Source organism: Lycorma delicatula, chromosome 1 (genome assembly GCF_047948215.1).
Source record: "Lycorma delicatula isolate Av1 chromosome 1, ASM4794821v1, whole genome shotgun sequence".
Taxonomy (NCBI): Eukaryota; Metazoa; Arthropoda; class Insecta; order Hemiptera; family Fulgoridae; genus Lycorma; species Lycorma delicatula.
The window spans coordinates 153,276,387-153,298,981 of NC_134455.1; the positions used below are offsets into that span (position 1 = coordinate 153,276,387).

The 22,595-nt window shown below is 27.6% G+C and overlaps 2 protein-coding genes across 4 annotated transcripts in view; one reads left to right on the top strand and one right to left on the bottom strand.

Moving 5' to 3' along the window:
- Rab6 (RAS oncogene family member Rab6) overlaps positions 1 to 6,109 on the bottom strand; it is a 143,800-nt gene extending 137,691 nt beyond the window's left edge. For both annotated transcript variants that reach the window (XM_075365335.1, XM_075365340.1), the window contains exon 1: positions 5,923 to 6,109. In XM_075365335.1, coding sequence (XP_075221450.1) covers positions 5,923 to 5,992 — 70 coding nt within the window. In that variant the 5' untranslated portion in view covers positions 5,993 to 6,109. The remainder of the gene's footprint in view (positions 1 to 5,922) is intronic.
- A 454-nt stretch (positions 6,110 to 6,563) lies between these two features.
- PIG-Z (phosphatidylinositol glycan anchor biosynthesis class Z) lies at positions 6,564 to 22,595 on the top strand. 2 transcript variants are annotated; one of them, XM_075365385.1, is made up of 7 exons: positions 6,564 to 6,969; positions 7,071 to 7,305; positions 8,999 to 9,164; positions 12,240 to 12,781; positions 15,592 to 16,080; positions 17,756 to 18,146; positions 21,779 to 22,587. In XM_075365385.1, the coding sequence occupies exons 1-7, from the start codon at positions 6,738 to 6,740 to the stop codon at positions 21,815 to 21,817; spliced, it is 2,094 nt and encodes a 697-aa protein (XP_075221500.1). In that variant the 5' UTR covers positions 6,564 to 6,737; the 3' UTR covers positions 21,818 to 22,587. The 2 variants fall into 2 exon arrangements, with proteins under 2 accessions (XP_075221500.1, XP_075221494.1); XM_075365379.1 differs by having other exon boundaries at positions 17,756 to 22,595.

Below are 22,595 nucleotides of genomic sequence, written 5' to 3' on the forward strand. Positions count from 1 at the left end.
AAATCGCATTGATACTGCAAAATACACGGTAGTTGGGGACCAATAAAGAATGTTCTTAAAGAAGAAAAATACTAAACATACATAAAATAAAAGGTGCAGCTACATTGGGAAAGAACTGAATAAACAGATAATATTATAAATATTATGAGTTTATGGTAATAAACTAGAAAATTCATTGGAAAAATCATCTAAATCCCAAACAAAACAAAAAGTAATTTTCTTTAGCTTATTTAAAAACACAATTTTGAAAACTAGAATTAATAAAATATACACAAAATATAATAAGAAGTTAAAATATTTACCAAGGAAAAAGCAAACATAAGAGAAAATAGTTATTTAATTAGGAAAAGAAACCAAAGATTTACAGCTGAAAGATTAAAAGTAAGTGTCATTAATACAGTTCATAATCCCCAATAAGCCCAAAGTACCTCAAAACAAGCACAAGATGGGTTCCAAGACAGTTGGCACATCACCATAACGAGACAAAACTTCACATGTGCACAGAATTAGAATTAGCAGTAAGATGATAGTTTTTTCACAGTATTCTAACCTGTTACGAGACATGGATTGAACATTATGAACCTGAATCAAAAAGGCAGAGTATGGAGTGAAAGCACATGACCTGCAAGAAAAAATTCTGAACCAAACTATCAGTAGGAAAAATCATGATGACAATCTTTTGGGATGCAAAAGGCCCAGTTTTTGACAACTTTCTGGAAGATCAGTGAACAATAAACACCACTACTATGATTTGCATACCAACAAAGTAAAGCTAGCAATGTTGAAAATCCACCCTCGATCTCGTTGCTAAGTCATCATTCTGCTTCTCAATAATGCCTGGCCTCATGTAGCTCAGATAACTCGAGAAACCATCAAAAAATTGTATCAAAAAGTATTTCCTCACTCCTCATGGAGTGAGAAAATACTAAGTCAGTGCTGACTTAGCCCCAACAAATTTCTAGTTGATTTGTCCACTCAAGGACGCGCTATGTGCTAAGAAGTTTATGGAAATGATGACATCAAAGGAAATGCTAAATTGCCTTTGCAAGATAAAGATTTGTTTGTAGTAGGCATAAGTAATCTAATTCAGAGATGAGACAAGTGTTTTAATATTGCGGGAGATTATGCTGAAAAATGATAAAATTCCACACTGATTATCAAAGATAATTGTGTCTCTAATTACTGAATGAACCTTGTACATAAATTCAAGATTTTCTGACTTATATGATGTCCTCCTTGATTAGAATTGTTTTTCTAAAGTATAACGATGTACTCTTGTATCCTAATGTCATTCTTATATATAAGTATTTTCATATGAAACTACAAGAAAATTGGTTAGAAAGTTTACATTAGTGTGTCCTAAATGTAAAAAGTATGTTCATAAACTATTTAACAGGTCCTTTTGATTATACTTTATATAAATGTAAACTATTTAAATTAATATTAAATGAATCTAAACAATTGCCGATTTTATATGTATAAACTAAATAATATCCAAAAAAAATTACAATGATAGTTGTAAACCATACGGTAAGAATCTCGCAGAAATCATTTCTTCCACTCAAAAAACAAAAATTTCTGTAATATAAATAAAACTGTTTTTAACAAAATGACACTAAAAAAAGGTAAGACACTATAATTCTATTATCAAAATCTGTTATTAAATTAAAATTTTGTTTAAAAAAAATTCATGTTAAATATATGTAATAGACAATAGATGAACAATAATAGATATATAAACGTTTAAGCGTTCCATGTAAGCAAAAAATTGAAAAATTTGTTATAAAACTCTTACCGGCCTGATTTTATTTATTAAACAACAAATAATCACAAGAATTGTATTATTTCTGTAAATTTGATATGTATTACAGATAAATGAATTATATATATTACATGCAATTTTTTTTGTAATCAGAGGTTATTAACCTGATTGTAAAAAAAATTACAATAAATAATAATAACAATTAAAAAAATATATATATATATCAAAAGTTATTAATGAAATAAATTTTTTTGTGCTTTTTATTTAAAAAGAAAAATGAATATATGTAATTTAATCGACATACAAGGAAGTCACGTAGTGTCCACGTTCGATTTTTTCATATTTATTTATTTTTTAGTTGATGAAATTACACAAAATTTTTTAAGCTTACACTGAATATGGAAATGGAATTTTGTTGCTTATGAAAAATCCCGTAACTGACCAGGATTTGAACCCAGGACCTCCAGATGAAAGCCAAGATGCTACCACTCTATGATAGAAATTGGCAGTGATATGACAGTGTTTAATATGCTTATTGCTACTTCATTGGTAAATAAAAGTAAAGCTAATTTAAAGTAAAGCTAATTTTAAAAACATTCAAATAAGAAGTTTAGGCGGATTGTTTATTTTTAATTTTGGGGTAAATTTCAAAAATTTGAAGTTCAAAGAATTTGAAAAAGTATGTAGCATTATTAAGTATATTATTCTTTAGTGCATGTTTTGAAGTCCACTTTATTTTTGTAAAAAGGCTTACTGTAATTTAAGCTACCAAGCCAGTATTGAAAAATATTCCTCACCAAATATGATTATTTTTATCTATAATGAAATATTTAAAATAAAGAAGAAAATTAGAATGTAGAACATTTAATAGATAAACAGGATTTATTTTTTTTTTAAATTTGCATTTCTTTAATAAAATTTTTTACAATACAATATAAGAACATAATGATCAATAATTAAAACTAAATACTTCAAATTATTGTTTATACTGAAGTGAAAAATGACTAGGTAAACCAAAAGTAAAATAATTTCAAGCAATACACCATACAATGAAAAGTCAGACACACTATTTGTAGTTCAAAAAGGGTTAAATACTGACCAAATGTAAAAATAATTAATATAAAAATGAATTCACTTCCTTACAGCATTTTTTAACCGATGTGCAGTTTCAATGTTGTGTAAAATCTTCAACAACTTGTAAATAAATCAAAGAATAAAAATTAATGAAAGTAATAAATACAGGTAAACTGTATACATCCAAAACCATCTTACCTGATGCAACTATTGGATATGCAGTTAACAAGAATCTGATCAGCTGTTCGTTAATGCTACAGTATCAATTTAACATGTAATAAGTAGCTTAAAAAAATAATTAGGCAGGACTTCAAAATACATTAAAATTTAAAAAATAATATCCAATTTTTCTTGAAAATATAAAGTCTGCACCAATCTAAATGCAAATATTTACAAACTTACCCTTAACTTGGCCCACATTCAGGGAATCAAAATTTAAGAATTAAACAAAATTACTTTCAGCTTTTTTAGAACATTTTTTGCTACATTAAAATTTAATTCTCAAATAAAATGTTACATAAGATCTGTGGTAGCAAGGGGGGGGGGGTCTTTTAGTATAAAATGGGAGTGGTTTTAAAAAAATGTTAAGGTTATATAAAAATAGATGTCCCTATACTTTTGAAATTGAAAAGTTTTTTGAATGCTTCAAAATATTTTTGAATAAAAGATAACTAAAATTCAACAGTACTAATAATGCAGTAGCTAAGTAATTGCAACTGGGTTTACAGGGTACAACACCCTCCATGTGTTTTTAAGATTAAATCCTGAAAATCAAAATCATGGAACTAATTTCTATTTATAATGAAAAATTGGTTATTTGTTCTGCATGGTAGATGTACATTTTTAAGAAAATGCTACAAAATAAGAAAATTAAACAAAACTTAAAAATGCAAACAAACATATAAAAGCATAAGAATGAAAAGTTTTTCTCTAGTTTTTCATTAGCAAACATCAAAAGTCATCTCATACTTTTTTTTATTCTTCATCATATTACATATGTTAGTCCAAAAAACTGAATTAAGCTGCAATTTCTAAACACGTTTCATCTTGTAAAATATTTTTAATATTTTTTTATACAAATGTTTTTTCACTTGGTTTTCCTATCTTATTAAAAAGCTTCCTTACAGCAATTTCTTAACATAATAAATAAATAAGCTTATAAACACACCAGATCAATTACACTGTAAAAGATTTTCTCCAATATATTAAAATTGAAAAAATATACATAATTAACATCACTATTTGACTTCTAAAGTCTTAATAGCCAACTTGTGTGAAATAGTTGTGGGGTAAAGGTTAAATGAGAGAATTTCCTTGCAAGTTAAAAATAATCCTAGCAATATTTTTGACTTGCAAGGAAACAAACCCCCCCCCACCCCTACGCCAAAAAAATCTGAAATTTCTGCAAGAAACAAAAAGTAGTTCAAGATTGTTTAGGGGGTAATCTCAGAAGCTTAATTAGATATACAGATACATAATCTCAACAGATTCAGAACATTGACATACAAGTTCACATAAATTTTGGGGGTATTATGTACTATAAATATAGTTGAATATCTCATTCTTCTTAATTTGTATGCTTAATCTGTTGTCACTGAAATACCATTTCCAATAGTTATGATTGGTATTTGTTACAAATAAGCAACTTGTACAAAAACAATTCAGAGCTAATGGACTTTTTGTATTCAGATGTTTTGATTAGCTTCATGCCATTTCTCTGTTCCCTTCTACTCTGTGCTTATTTCTTGGCCTGAACTAACCTTTTTTTTGATAACTAACCTTTTACATTCTATTACAAGTATGCTATTTTCTATACTACAAGTTACATGAAAGTTTTTATGAAAGAAAAATTTTAATCCTAAGAGACCTAACAGTAGAAAATAAAGTAAAAATGAATGGAATCAACTGTTTTTATATCATTCAAGTGGTTGTAATTATTATTAATTAAAACCAAATTAATTATTAATATTAAAAGAATTCCATGTAAAATAAACTACTGTAAAATATTTACATTAAAAGAATTTGCAATTACAAAATTATTAACAAAGAAACCAACATTCACTTATTAATCATGTTGATAATAGGCTGAGTCTAGCATTAAAACCATCAAGGTTTTTGAAATTTTAAACTAAATCAAATTTTATAGATACAGCATTTTTGAAAAGTTTAGTTCAAAATGTTTTGAGCTGCCCTTGTCATCATCTTTTATGTCGTCATGGGCCAAAAACAATTTTATTTCACCAGATTCACTGACAATAACACCTGTACACAACAAATGAACACTACTAATGCCTTTCAAATTGGTGAAATTTTTATTAATATACAGCAACAAATTTTAGTTGGTTAACCCAGTTAACAGCAGCTAATACCACAATGACAACTAGTACAACATTATTAATAGCAATTCACTCCATGGCTATTTAAATGGCTCACTGCAGTCCTTTTATCTTGTCATAGCTTAAAATTGGTCAACTTGAAAGCAATAATTTTAATTACTAAAAATAAAAATAAAAGGATGAAACTTTTGCAACTGATTAAAATACATAAAATGAAAAATAAATAAAATAAATAAACCTACTCCTCCACACCTACAATAAACCATTTTAATTTAATGAATGATGTAGAATATTAAAGCTTCAAATTGTAATCATTATTTAACATCATCTACTGTTAAAAATTAAAACACTTTGTGTACTTTTTTAATGAACAGGATACATACAATAAAACTTATCCCACAGACGATTCAATTCATGACTTCATTAGAAAATAGGGTTTAACATTACTCGAGAAGAAAGTAACCGGCAGACAAATGAAAAACGTTTGACCATTTCTAAGTAATGTAAAAAAAAGTGAGAACGAGTTAGGGGTTACTCAGTATTGATTCCGTAATTATTACATTTTTTCATAAATTAATCACGACGCAAGGTCGGTAAATAAGGCACAAAAATTTATATAAAAGTTGAATACACCGAGCTGTTAAGCTTTATTTATTGAATCGGTACTTCAAAAACATAAAATTAATAAAATGTTGAACGTAGACAGAATAGATTGTACAACATAGCCTCTTAACAAAAAAAAACACTTACCACTTTGTTCACCTAAAAATACCAGTTTAAATTTCCTTAATGGGTTTCCAAAATCTCCAGAAGATGACATTTTTGGGACCACTAAACACTAATTACTCTTACAAAAGAAAACAATTATCACATTTGTATCACACAGCCCGCACAGAAGAACTGACAGCTCTTCAATGGCGACTCCACTACTCCAGTTTTTAGGAGCCACGTTCTCCAAGGACATTTTATGTTTTGGTAAAATTTACTGACAAAGAAAAAGAATTTTCTATAAATAAACGGCACCTAATCAAAATTAAACCTAAATAAAAATTACATTCAAAGGCTATTAAAAAATAATTGAAGAATAGAAATGAATTTTCAATTAAAATAAAGTGCTTATACTTCAAACGCAAAACAAATTTTGAACTCCGAATATTTTTAAAACATTAATAGTATTTTTTCATTATTTAATATCATTAATTTACATGAGTTTTTTTTATTAATGTTTGGAAGACTTTTTTAATAGCCGAAATATTCTATGACTGTATTATTTAAGAAAACACTTTTATGAAAAATATATAAATAAATCATATAGTTTTGCCCTAATTTATCTCCGATATTTTACATTTTCTCTTCTAATTTGTTGATAGAGTTTTCTCACCTGAATTTCAACCGTCACAATACTTTGAAATTGTGTCTTGCAGAAGATGCAGGTTTGTCAGATTTTAGGTTAGGCTCAGTGAATTTGTATGTAACCTGAAGTTAAAATTTATATTGACTGAAAGTAGATTTCTGGTTTATATGGTTACAATGTAAAACACACTTTAGTTGATAAGCGAATAAATATGTATAGAAAAGATTTCTCTAAGGAAGACAGAAATAAAGAAAACAGTAGTGGGAAGAATGATTCAAAAAGTGGTGGAAAAAATCAAGAATCTGAAAAAGATTCTGAAGTTGTAAATCTTAGTTTGGTTTCGTACTGGTTTCTAGCTGCAGTACGAATAATTTTAACTCTCCTTCCACAGACTGGTTACATTCATCCTGATGAATATTTTCAGTCAATAGAAGTTGTTGCTGGTATGTACGTGTTTCACTGGTTGTTCTCATAGTATTTGATTTTCTTTATTAATCTAGATTCTATTTTTATTCGTTTGTGTTAACGTCATTTATTGTTTTAGGTGATATTTTTAATGTTGAATCTTCACGACCATGGGAATTTAATTCTACATTTCCTGTTCGCAGTATAGTTATACCTTACGTGTTTGTTGGATTACCTTTATTTGTACTAAAAAATATTTCTCCATTTATAAACTTATGGTTTGACTGTAATATTGTGACACCATACTTGGTTTTAATACTTCCACGCCTAGTATGTTGTTTGTTATCATTTCTGACAGACTACAGCCTTTACAGGTAGACTACATCAATTTTAATATTATTCTATTACATTGTATTTGTTGCTAAACATAATTTAGGTGTAATGTTGACTTGCATAACTTATATCATACAGATTTTTTCAATTAATTTATCTAGGAAAATAAGAACAAAATACGTGTAACTAGTTGGTAAAACATTTTAGACTGATGGCCTAATTTGAACTTAAGTCACATAAGTAGTCTTAAGTTAGAGTATAATTAAATATACATATTAATCATTACCAAATATACCAACCATTACACCAATTTGCCAGTTGATTTTATAACTTGGTGGAAGTCTGACTGAAAATGTTTTTTATTTCAGTTATTTATTTCTACACCATAAAACTGTGGAAACAAGGGTTTTTAGGACTACAGATCTGGGAATTTGTTTAAATTACTGCATCCTTGGTATTTGTAGATTTGGTTGATGCTGTTCTGTCAATGAACCTCTAGGATTATCTGTATTCCATCTTTGGCTGTAAAAAGAAAAGCCTATTCTGGTAGTGTTGCTTTGTGGAGAAACTTGGTCTTCTAATAGAATAAATTATATCAGATTTTATATTAAATTTGTTCTTCACAATCAGAAATAAACATTTTTTATGCTTAGGTTAGTTTAGTGTAATTTAATTATTAATTGCAGTAAAGAACTTTTAAGATCATAGAGACATTTAATTTTGTAGTACAGTTTCAAAGACTACATACTAATTGTAGATTAATATGACAATCTAAATTAAGAGTTATTAAAAAATAACATTTGTGAGTGACCAATTTTTATCTATTATTGTTATAATTTAAACTACCAAAATCTGTATGAAAGTTTTGAAGCGTTTTGGATAGATTGTCATTTTATGTATGCATTCACTTGCTTCATGTATTCCAGGAAAAATATTAATAAATCAGTCTACTCAATTTCACTTTAAAAATATGTGTTTATTGTGGACATATCTTTGGGTTATACATTTGAATTGGATACATGGTGAGTTTCATTAACTTTATTTTCTGATGTGAGTGAAACAAGCAGTGGAATATGCATAACAGCATAGAACTTATCATTTGAACAAATATCTGGTAATTTACATAGAATGTAATGTGGCCTGAAATTTTAGGTAACTGAATATAATGCATGTTGAGTTAATGGAAAACATCTCCTTTATCGTTATTATACCTACTAATGAAGGCTAAGACTGTTTAAAGGAATATTGTTTTTTATATATGCCCTAATTACTAAAACCTTAGTCAAAATTTGATAAAAATCTCAATTGGCTATAAAAAGATTGGACTAGTTAGCAAAAGATTAAATGGAAAAATGAAAGTTATCTATCCCTTTTGATAATTTTTTATTACAATTGTGAATTGAGAAACTAAGCTTCAGAATTGTCTGAAAAAATTGAACACACCTCACATAATTACGATAAAAGAGGTAGAATGTTTTTGTTATTGACTCAGAATTAATTCTTTAAAATGTTAAAATAACATATGTGCTTTTATTGGCAGAGGTATATCAAATTCAGTTTATTTTTAATTTTTATTAATATTTAACATTTATTTTACTCAGAATTTATATTTAAGAGAAAATTTCTGCATAGAATTTAAGCATTTATGTTAACTACCATATTTTTCTTAGTTTTTTCTTTATAATTTTCATATTGTAATTTATGTTACTCTGTTCATTTTGTTTATATTTTCAGGATTTGTTTGCTGTATGGACAAAATTACAGGATTAGATTATTAACTCTTGCAAGTTCATATGTTGTACTTGTTTATAGTACTCACACATTTTCAAATAGCATTGAGATGGCACTTACATCAGTTCTTATTTATTTAGTAGCTGATTGCATGTGTCGGACTGATTTTGTTAGTATTATTTCATATAAAAAAATATTAACATTATACATTAATTTATAAATAAGGTTTACATTTTAAAAAAAAAAATAAAATCTCTACTTTGTAGATGTTGAGTTGAAATGAAAAAAAAAAAAATTAAACATTATGTCCTTTTATGTGGACCTTCATCTCCAAACTGTAAATAACATTTCTCCTTCCCTTTATTTCACAATATGCCTACTTCTAATCATTCACATTTAATTTCTAATGTATTCCCTTATTATTGTTTTTCTTATCCTTAGTTTACCTTCTTTTAGTGATCCTGAAATTTTTCCATTTTAATTTTGAAGGTTTTTTTGCTGGCCTTGCTAAACTTAAGATTTTAACATCATATATAAGAACTGGATCTACCTAATAGTGCTCTTAAAATGGTTCTTTATTACACTTCATTGTGCATTTTATTAAACCGTAACATAGCTTTTATTTTCAAAAGAATATTGTTTTGAATTTGGTATTGAATTCTAAAAGTTCTGCATTTCAGTATTTAAAAAAAAAATATTATTTAATTTTTATTGTAAATCCTAGTTTATTTATACTTTATTTATTTATTTAATTTGTTCTTTAACTACTATTAATTTATTTTTTAATATTATATAAAACAAACGTACTCTCTAAATATATGATACTGGTTTAGGATTTACAAATCTTTAGTGTCAATTTACCAGCAAATCTAGGAGTAAAATTAATATAGTTTTTTGTTTTCATTATCTCGCCGGTATTACTATTCCTGTTTTCTCTTACCTGAATTAATTGAAACCATGTTTTAGGATATAATATTAAATGTTACGATATGTCGCCAGTTAATCGGATGATGTCATTGTTTTAGGCTTATTCTACCTTCAATAAATTCTGCCATTTTCATATAAATTTACTATTTGGTACTAAAATTAATTTTAAAGGATTTTTTTATGAAAATGAACAATTATTTTAAAACAAAGAGATAAATACATGTTAATCAAAATATTGTCCATTGTTTGTTACAACTTTTTCCCATCCTTGTGGTAAAAGATGGATGGATTCCTTGTCGAAAGATGATTTGTCTTTTGAGGCTATCTATGAGTCAAGCCATTTTTTGATATCTTCAAAAGAACTGAAGTACTAGTCAGACAGGTGGTTCATCATGGATCAAAATAAGTGGAAATTAGGAGCAACAGATGGAGTAGTAGAAAATCCTGTATGTGACCAAGTGTTGTCATGTTGGAAAATCACTTTGTCGTGTCTTTTGGCATATGCAGTTCATTTTCTTTTAATTCTTGGTTTAATTAGCTCTAGTTTGTTGGTAATGGTCCCCAGTAATGATTTCACCAGATTTTAGCAGCTCATAGTAGACCACCACACTCTTGTGATCCTACCAAATACAGAGCAATACCTTTGAATAATGGATATTTGGCTTTGCTGTTGATGTTGATAAATGGCCAATCTTGCACCATGATTTTTTTATGCTTGGGATTATCATATTGTATCCATTTTTCATCATCAGTGATGATATGATGCAAAAAAACCTTTCTTCTTTGCCATTGAAGCAGCAATTCTAATTTCAGAAAACGCCTTTTGATTTCCTTTGGTTTCAATTTGTATGGCATCTAATTTTCTTGCTTTTAACAGTTTCCATCATCTTCAAACATTTAGAGACATCTATTTTGGTAACATTTAATGCTTCTGTCAATTCTTGAAATGTTTGACATTGGTATTTGACTAGCAGTGCCTCCAATTCTTCAAATTTTTTCAGTTGGCCAGGGACATTTTTTTCCTTGCCTTCCAGATCAAAATTTATACTTTTGGATTGTCTAAACCAGTACTCACAAGTTAAAATCATTGGGTCCTTTGTTGTGGTTGGTGAAGTTTGATTCTCTTCTGCGGCTGAGGTTGCCCAGCGCAGTCGTATTGTGGACACAATGCATCCTCCCTCCATTCTTGTGGATGCTCGTGAGGGAGGTTAAGTTCTGAGTCATTCAGGCTTGCAGGATACTTGAGCTGTGGGGTCATCAGCATAAGCCTGGAGAAGACCATGATGATGCCCCTCAAAGGCCATTTGCCAGTGAGTTGGCAAGCCCATGTTTTGATGATAGGCCAACATATAAAGTATGTTCAGGTTCAAAAGTACCTCAGGGTGTTTCCTGTTGAGAAATTGCAATTTAAGAAGCACCTTCATTACGTTGCAGGTAAGACCTGTCGTGCCTTCTTTGGTATTCGATGTGTAGTCAATCCTGATTGGGTCATTTCAAGACTGAGTATTCTGTATAAGGACATGGACCTCTGGTAAAGCGCTAGGTACAGAGGGGGTGGCGTGATAACCGAAACTGTCACATGTAGTGTGTCTTCTTCTATGGGATCAGGAGGAGCATGATAACCGTCAGCTTCGGATAGCAAATGAAGACTTTCAGCTGCCAATTTCTTCAAATAGAAACAGAAAATTAACGTTTCCCATGAATTGCATTTCTTTGGCAAAAAATTCTGTACACATTAAATGTGCTAAAAAAATATATTGTTTACATTTTGATCAGATGATACGTACTGATTCTTAAATTGTAAAGACAGGGCTGTTATGTGCAGTTGGCGTCAGTATGAACTGAAACCTTCAGGTGCTAATAATTACACAATCTCTTATAAAACTTTTAAAATCAAGTTCAGTACCAAATACATTCTATTCATCTTTAATTTTATTTATTACGTGAATACTTGTTTATGTATTTATTTTTTCCTCAGTTTAATTATTTTAAGGAAGCTGTTTTGGGGTACTTCCCCAGCACCTTCAAAGTAATTTGTATTTAAATAAATAAACACCTGTTATATTGTAAGTGATTGATAATGTCTCAACATTTCAACCGGAATGTTCCAGGTTCAAATCTTGGTTGGTTAGACATGACATTTTTTCATACTAAAAAATTTCATTATCACATTCATAAAAAAAAATAGTTCTAAAAAGAGTTCTTTAATGTTTCATTAAAATTATATAGTAATTTTTGAGATTAGCTTGATATAAACAATTAACCAAGATAGCTAAATCTTTATAGATTGAGTTTTTATGTTGAATTTTTTGTACAGGTTGTTTCACGAGATGAATTTTTAAGAGATCAGTATTCTGCAGCTGAAAATTGGAGAGAACGTATTCATTTTTATAAGCTACGTACTTCTTTACCAGGACATTCTCTAAGTAAATGCTTTATAATCTCTTCTGTATCTGTGTTGGGTACATTTAATCGCCCTACATTTCTGGCATTTGCATTTGCTCCTATATTTTTTTGGTTACAACGTGGTATGGGATCAAAATATATAGGATTTTCAGATTTCAATCAGCGTTCACTTATACTAGTAATTGCAGCATTACCATCTGTACTAATATTAATACTTCTTGATTCTGTATACTTCGGATATTTGACATTTGCAGAAATTTTAAATCAAGATATTAGATTGGAAACAAACTTTGTTGTTACACCTTATAATTTTATAAAATATAATTTGAATGTAAAAAATTTAGCTCAGCATGGATTACATAGTAAATTAACACATCTGTTGCTGAACATTCCACTTTTATATAATGTTCTTGGACTTGCTGCAATTTTGGCATTTTTCAACATTGTTGTGAGGTATGATCATATGTACAATGGTTTTTATTTATTAGTTTTATTTAATTGGTGTGATTGTAACTTTTTTAAATGAATGTTAGATACCTCAAAATCCCAGAAAGAGTGAATTAAAAATGTAATTACACAAATACAGTATATAGCCAATAGTACTAACAGAGTTTTATAAGAAAAATAATTATTTAAATAAAATATATTATCTAATAAAAAGCCATAATTTATCTTATGAATTAACTTTTAAGTGATTTTTTTATTATTTGATATTTAGTTCCTGAATAAATGGATTCTTTGCACTCATTATAAATTGATAGTAATGCTAATGATTATGTTTAATGCAAATATTGCCCTTATTGTTATATTATAATTATGGACATTAAAACAAAAAAGTTTTGTATTGCTAGACTTTGAAAAACAAGCAACTGAATCGAGTGAAAAAATACCCCTATATTTCTGTAGAAATATTTTTTAATTCTTTTTTTTTAGCGAAGAATGATTTATCCTCTCATGTAAATATTACAAAGCTCAGTTGATCCCCAGTTGGATCATCTGATGGAGATTAGAGTAGAGGTCATCAGAACATGATACATAACAAGAGTTATCGGTCAGACTAAAGAAACATAACAGGTAGGTTAGGTTTAGATCTAGTAGAAATTATAAAGGAATTATTGGTGCTTTAAAAAAAAAGAAGTAAAGATAGGACAAGATTTTTGGAAAGTATAAGATTTTTTATAAAGTATAGGATTATTAACACAAAATCAGATAATGTAGATGCTTACTAAAAGATGTAAAAGGTTCAGATGGAGTCAAGTTTATTCATATTTTATGAAAAAACTATCAAGAGTTTGGTATTAAAGCAAAGAGACTTTACTGAAAATAAATATACATATATACATAGTCAGTGCAATCCAATTATTGCAGGAAAACAAAAATACAGTCTTTTCAGAACTGGTTTGTAATACAACAGGTATTAGAAAAAAAATATTTTATACTTTTGAATAACGTTATTAATGGTTACTAGGATATTGAAATTAATTTTATTACTAACTATAAGTAAATTAGACCCTTTAAATAATTTATAAATATTCTCCTACTGATGTATGTACATGTTAATTTTTTGAAATTAGAATATTTCTTTTGACAAGCCTACTGTTTATATATAATTTCTCAGGTGTAATTATATTTAGGTGTGGTATCTTATTCTAAGACTTAAAAATAAAATATATTTTGGCAAAAATGTATCTGACAGGTCATTAAAGTATAAAATTAAATTTCACAAACCTAAGTTTTATTTATTAATTTGTACCATGTGATATAGTCTATCTACCAATTAGAAGTATTGTATGTAACGCATTCTTTCTTATAAAAAAGAATGATGTGTGGATTTGTTTGTTTGTTGTATATACTCACGTTTTTATTTTAGCTGCGCATGGTGACCTCTTATAGAAGCTGTTTGTTGTCAATCAATTTGCAGATTATTTTATTTAATTTCTAAGCGTAAATTATTTTTATTTATTTATTTCTATTAATAAAAGAAAGGGATTATTAATTAATATTTGAAAAAAAGAATTCTTATTTAGCAGGAGAGTTGTTGGCGGCACATCATGTGGCCCACTCTGTGTCAATAGCAGCAGCTGAAATGGCAACTAAGACAACCTCACACAAGACTAATGAAGAAGAATGCTAGCCCTATTACCAATATGGCTAGCATTAAACATTATATTTCTATTAAATTCTGTATCTGCTCGCTCCTTAAACCTATTTTAATTATAAAAACACCAAAATGTTCAGAAAAATATTCTCCACACACTAATATTTCTTTTCTTAAAATATCTCTGTTAAATATTTAATATTCTCACAAACATGGAAATCTGAAGACGTCCAGGAGGGCAGAGCCCTGACTGGCTAGTGTTTCTTAATAGTAGGAAGGAGATAAATAAGTGTGTTACTTAGCACTATTTATCTCAGTCTTTTTATGACTTTGATGCTTATAAAACATCTGAGATACAAGAGACGCCAGCTAAAAGCACCTGTCCACTTAATTTTCTCATAACTGTCAGCTCCAGAATCTTTGATTTCAGTTAATTTATTCATCTTAATCAACTTACCTGTATTGATATTGATGGAGAAATTATATCATTTGTTTCTATAAGATGTGTTTTGAAAAAAAAATTACTATATAAATTCTTTTCTTCTTGAGAAAATGTATAGGAGTTACAACAAACTGTATATAAAATGTATTTCAGTTTCACTTGTTTTCTCAGTAGTGGATTTTCAATTCATTTCATATCTCTTAATAACCATACTCCTCTGTACCGATACAAATTAATTTATATTTAATAGATCAACCCTAAGCACAGAACAATCGTTCTGTGCTCAGTAGGATGAATTACTTTATTTCACTACACAAACAGAAGCGCTTTTGCGAACTTGATTCACTTCATCAGCTGTATATTTTTATATATATGTATATATTACAAAAACATCATAAACTTGCAATCCATGATAACGTACTACTTATTCACTTAGAATTTTATGTTAAAAAATATTTTTAAACCGATTAAATTTTATTTTTTATTAAAAATCTTTTTTAAGATATATAAAAAAAAATCTTAGCGAGTAATTTTATTGCAGTTAGTAGAAAAACTTCAGCAAATATTTCAGTCATGATACTACTCAGTATACTACTGTCTATGAAAAAGATATTTTATCTTATTCACCCGTCCCGTTCATAGTTTGTAAGAGAAGTTTAAATTTTATTTTTTCCTTGTACAGTTTTTATCATGTATTTTCATGATTATTTAATTTTTTTACAGGCTTTTGTTGAAACGATGGAGTGACCTCCCAAGAATGCAGAGTTTAATTGGATTAATGATGACATCATTAATTATACCACTTGTAATTTTATCTTTTATTCCACATCAAGAACCACGATTTCTTATTCCATGCACCCTTTCAATTATATTCCTTCATTCACAGCGTATCCGTAATGTTAATGAGCCAAAAAATATATATTCAAAACAGAAAAATGGTTTTAAAGTATTCTTAAAAAAAGATGTTAAAATGAATACAAAAGATATTATATTAATGATATGGTATTTAATAAATATACTCTGTGTATTGTTCTTTGGATTTTTGCATCAAGCTGGGGTTTATCCATTAATAACACATTTATCACATGAACTTCAGTATAAACCCCGTTTAACTCACATACATCTAGTTACAAGCCATATATACTCACTTCCAATGTCATTGTTACTTATAAAGAAGTACTCGATTCAAGTTTCTAAAGAGTCAGGAATGAGGTAAATATACATTTTCTTCCTTTACATTATTTTCATCCAAGTATGTGTTCGTTTCTTCAGATAATATGAATTACATATTATTTTAAATACTGCACCAATATATTATCATTAAAAATAACCATTGTTATCAGTAAAATATATATGAAGTTTGAAAAATAAAACAATACATACTAAAATGAAAGTATGTTTTTTATGAGATATTAAAAAAAAAAACTTATATGTTTATTGATGTTTGAAGTAGTGTACTTCTTCACATTATTTCTTAAAGTAGTTTACAATTCATTGTTGAAGCAAGCATAGATTCATCATTACAGCATTTATCACAGCCAGGCAGCCACTTGTATATTTTCATGGCAGAAAAATATCACATGCGATGCAAACCATGTCTTAATGCCTTCATATAGATATATATATATATATCAATTTGTCATCGTGGAATCGTTGGCCACCATTAAAGGATTTCAGATGTTGGAGTAGATGAAAATTGTTTGGTGCATGGTTTTGGTGTAGTTTAATTTGATCAATTTGTTTTCAAAGTTCGTGAAGAGATTTTGTTTTGTGGCAGCAATATGAGTAAGCATTATCATGAAATCAAAACAATGACCACATCATTTATACTGGATTGCATTGTGGAATTTCTTTACCATTCTGTAAACAGACTTTTGTATTGATAATAAAACCTTGAGGCCAGAAATTCTCAAGAAAAACTCATTTATCCCAAAACGCTATACAAATGGCATCCAAAGTGGAAAATGTCTACTTGAATTTGCATTCATTGGTGATTGACTACATTCATTGGTGATTGTCTCTGACTACATCCATTCACCATCATGAACATTTTGCATCTTTCATTAAAGTAATATCTGTATTTTCATACCACTGAATCACTCATTACATGTTTATCATAAGCATCTCAAATTTAATAGTGAATTTTAGCTGAAATGTTCCTTACATTCAAGTATTGGATCACTGAATTTCCCATGTAGCATTTTGTTGGCGACTACAATGAACTGAAAAATTGAGCACAGGTATGTAACAACATCTTGATTGCATTTGCAGTATTTAAATTAATCAAAACTTTCTTTTATTCTTCATATTAATACTAATAGTTACATTAAATAACTTGAAAGTATTAATTGTTATGCAATAAATGGTATGTAAAATGTGCTTAAGTAAAGTTCTTTACTTTGTAACAACAATCTCAGCTGTTCAGTAGGTAGAACAGATGTTATACTTATGTTCTAGGTTTAGTATATTTCTGTAATAATAATATTAAGTAAATAATTACAGTCTTTAATGTTTTCTTGTCTTCATCAGGAACTTTTTAGTAAAAGTAATATCATTAAAATTTGTTAGTTAATAAATCCGTTGCTTTCTTCTTTTTGTCTTAAGGAAAATGCTATAGAATACCCATATCTGGATGAATGCAAGTATTAATTTAGAATGTCAACATTTTTTAAAAGATAATTGGGATGTAGATGACAAAAAAATTTTGATGTTAGTTACAGGATATTGACAAACAGTATGCTGGGCTTACCACCATATGTAGGGCTGCTCTAGTGGTGCATCACTATCTTTCATCCTAATAGTTGAATCCTAAAATTTAAACGTATTAAAAAATGTATCAGTGCTCATTATCATTTAGAAAGTTTTAAATAAATCTCTTTTGTTTCAGATATAATAGAGCTAAGGATTTTTTCATGTATGAACTAGGTTCATCAGAAAGTATGGATCAAGTGGCCATGAAAATAAAGACAGTTCTGAATACATGTGAAACTAAGTGGAAGGAAAAACATTTGAAATATAAATTGTACTTTGCACTTCCATCTAGCCTAACCGAAGAATTCCAAGTTGCTGCATTTAAAATGAATCTAACACATTCCATAAATAAAGTATTTTATCCTCATGTCTCAACAGAAGCACTGCCAAATCTTAGAGTGGATGCATTTAAGAAATGTAAAGATAAATATAAAAATGATACTGAAACCTTTTTGTTTTATGATTGGGGAGAGTGTACTTCAGATAGTAGCAGTTATTGGAATCAAGATCTAAGTTGGGATTTACCTGTGCGTTATGTTTCTAATCTTATACATCAATTTGGTTTAACTTTGTTTACAATTAAAAAAAATTAATAGCAAAAATTTATATTTATATTTTTAATGGACAAAAGTTTAAAATCTCAGAAAAATGGAATTCTTTATTTTTACTGTATGATTGCGTTAAAGATAAGCATTTGATGTAATAATTACTTTAATGAATTTTAGGTAGCTTGAAGTTTTTGTTTGCTGCTAAATAGGTATGCACTGAAAATATTTTTTTTCCATTTCTTTATACACAAAATGAAACTCTTTACTCACTGAATGAAACTAAACCTTCAAGTTGAACCATCACTTCTACTTGATTAACATTCCCCACTGCATTAATATATTGCTACAGGCCTACTACACAGTCGATATGTACCTTAATTTATTTATTTGAAAGCTAATTAAATTAATTATTCAATGTTAGTTTTATGGTATTTCTTTTACTTTTTACATCATTCTAGAAGGAATAATACATAAGCATGAGATTTTGAATTTAAGGTTGTATTTTTATAAATCTCTAACGTCCAGTTACTTATTAATATTAATGAATTCATAAATTCAGTGACATACAATAGGAAAGTAGTATTTTAGTTACAGATGGAAATAGAAATGTTTAATATTTTAAACATTTTACAACACCATAGATGTATTAGCTAATTTATTAGTACACTAGTAATAAATAATAAAGGGTGAAGAAATGTAGTACTAAAAAGTAGTTACAGTTTTAAGCAAAACATGTAAGTTTTACTTTTTAACAGTTCATATTGCCAACAACTTTTATGTTTTGATATGTTAAAAGCATACAGTTAAGACCAAGAATTCTATTCTTGTATTATTACAGGTTTTTTTTTAAACTTTGTCCACCCTACAACTACATTTTGTCCACCCTGTAACTGCATTTTTATTACAATTTTAATTTTATTATTTAAAAAATCAATTAATTTGGTTAGTAATATTTCAGTTTTGTTTTTAAAAGAACAATCTTGTTTTTTTATAAATAAATCTGATCTTTGGAACAAGTATTACCTTGAATGCTGGTAATGAAATGGTTTGCAGTAACTTTATATTCTGAAATTATTTTTAACAAGCAAGCAACTAACGTTCTTTTTGGGTTGTTTTCTAAGGTTTATAAATATTGTCAACTATTAATTCTAATTTGAAGCTAAATTGTAGTTTATAGTGTTATAAAATTATTGTGATGTTTAAATAACATTTTTAACTTAAGATCTATTAAATAATAGCACAAGATGCATTTGTTACAATGTATTTCCAGTTGCCTGTACAGCATGAAATTAGAGCTCTAAATTTTCTTATTTAAATTAGTTGTAGCTACTTTTTGTTTTTCTGCTTGATTTTATGCATGTCCACTATTTTAAATTAGTTGATATATGGTAGGGCGGCTAATTAGAAGCATGCAATTGAAATTAGTGATGAGTCATTAAATGAGCCTTTTTTCTATTTTGCTTAAGTGATAGTGTAAATTGTAAAACTAATAATAAACAGGTATCAACAGTTAATAGTTGTGACTTTAAAAGCTGCACTATTCAGATCTATTGGCTGATGCTGCTGTAATTTAAACTGGCTTATGCATATAAGTATAGCATTAATTTCTACTTCTGTAGTTGATTAAAATTTTCATTGTTTTCTTTAATTTTTATATTAAAAATATTTTTACCTTTGAAAAATGCACCATGCTATTATTATTTGTTTTTATAAGAAATATTAATAGTTTATTGGTTAAGTAATACATATTATGAATAAAAGAAGTCTAAAGGCAAGTTTTTAATGCGGATAATAAATACCACAAATAATTGCTGCTACAATTTTCCATTATCAGTTAACTAGGTTGTGATGACATAAAAAATGTAATTAAAAATGTAGTACTTTTTATAATACATTATTATAAATGTACTGTAAAGTAGACTTTTCTTATAAAATATTTATTTAAGTACATGCATGTTCAGCGAGTTGTTTTTTTTAGAATGCTATAAATACATTTCTGTATTTTAAATTCTATTAAAATAAACCTCCTAGTACAGAATACTGAGATAAGACCTTATGATGAAAGTACTTTTGTATGATCTATCTTTAGTCATGATTGAATTAAATTGCACACTAAAAGTTAAAATAAACTATGTGCATGATTTATTAACAATCATTTTGATTGTGGTGTAATGTTTGTTACACTACTTAGTAATGTAAACCTTTTGTAGTTTATTTTAGTATTTTTAACTTTTTAATCTACAGTTTAATTAAATTCACTCATAACTGAGGGTGTGGGATCCCGCAAAAATACTTTGATGATAAAATCAAGGTAGGATAAACGTTTTAGGTGGTTTATATTAATATAATTTAAAATTTAATTTAACAGTACAGAGAAATAATATGAATCTTAAAGAAATAATTTCAGTAAAATACATTTCTATATAGTTTAATTGTCTTATTTTGCTATATTCCATAACAACCATTACTACCCAATTAGTCTGTTTTCAGAGTGCAGACTGAGCTTTTTTTATTACATTAGTTATGTTTTTATTTTTTTTAATGTGTAGCAGTTTGAAATTGTAACTGAATTATTGCAATTGAAAAATTTCTTTCTTTTAGTTGCTTATTAATTGTTTATCTATTACTAGCATTGAAAAATTTAAATATTTTTATTTGAAATAACTTAGGTCGTAAGTGTTTTTTATATTGTTCTAAAAACAGTTAATAACTTCAATACAACAGCGTTATCAATTTCTCTTTGTAAACTAGTTTGAAAGAACATGAACAAAGTGATTAATTGCATTTCAAGAAAATATAGTTATTGAAATTATGGAAGAATTTACTTTCATTTCAAATGGTATAAAAAAATACTAAGGTGCCTATATTATTCCAAATGCCATTAAAAAATTTATGTACATTTTGAAACATTTAACTATTGTACTTAGATTTGACATAAAACTCCAAAAATCAGAATCAATTTGGCACAATGTATAAACAGAATGTAATAATGTAGTTAATATATCATAATTACAAAATTGTGTATCTAGTCATTCCTTTACACTTATCTAGTCATTACTGTTACACTAGTTTATTCACAATAAACAGAAATATTTACAGTAAAATCCCTTTACAACCAATCAGCTTTGATCTAGTTTTAGTTTTGTTTTTATATGTCTTGTGTTCCACTGCATTTTAATGGATAAATATGAAGTATGAATAACATAAGCCAAAAAAAGTTTTCCTAAATTAAACTGTACTGGAGCAGGTTTCCTTTCAAAGAAAGGGTCTGTTTATTCTGTTCATCAATGCAACAGCATTTCTTAACAGACTTAATCGGGGCTGACAGGGTGACAAATAATAAAAAAGTTGGTTCAACCACACCTGTTTTTTTTAAATATTTCTGTAAGCGATTAAAAATGCTAGATATAACAGCCTCTTAAAATAAAAATTTTACAGCTTGATTTTTTTTAATAGTGTAAAAATAAAATTACCCAATAATACTCAAGTTTCCAGTAACTTTTCACCATGATAGCAGTGTTTATCTTTATTTAATCTGTGATTTAAAGTTAATGATTTCTTTTTTATTGATGACCATTAATTAGAACCTGTTAATTTATCTGTTATTACAGCCACATCATCAAAAGTCTCCAAAAATGAGGTTTCTTTAATATGTAATGGGAGAATAAAGAAGCCTTAGAAGATATTCAAATGGTACAGTAGGTCATGCTTATTATTTTTCCACTTGCTTTAGTTCCAAAATAAATTTTCACTTAAATCCAGTTTGTGTTTGCCTTCATCTTCTTATTTAATGAAATTAAATGTTTCTCATTCATAATTATGGTAGATTATTTATAAGGAATAAAATGTAAACCAAGCATATTTAACTGATCATGGACTGTGAACATAAATCAGATAAAATGAGTGTATCAGTTTGATCAATTTAACAGTATAATTTTTCTCTTAATAACTAACTTAAATAAATTACACTGTAATTTATTACATTTATTTTATCAAATATGCTTAGATAAAAGCAACAACACAAAAAAATCAGATATTTGCCATGGTCAAGATATATGGATTATTTATAAAATGCATTGAAGAATTATACTGTTGATATGTATATAAATATGATGTGATAAAAAAAAATTATGTTATTTTAAGTTACAATTTATGTAGTTTTTAAAACAGTTTATGTTGTTATTTATTAAACTCACACACAGTTCAATTATATCTGCAAAACTTAAGCATTATATTATGAAATATAAATATTGAGCACAAATATGTAATTTACTTTATTTTTCTAAAAGGGATTTTCTCTGTATTATATAATTAAACATTGAGAATTAATTAATTTGTAACACTTTTATTTTTATACAGTTATTACATTATAAAAAAAAAAAACTGAAAAATAATTGTAAATTATTAAAGCAATGAAATATTTGTAAA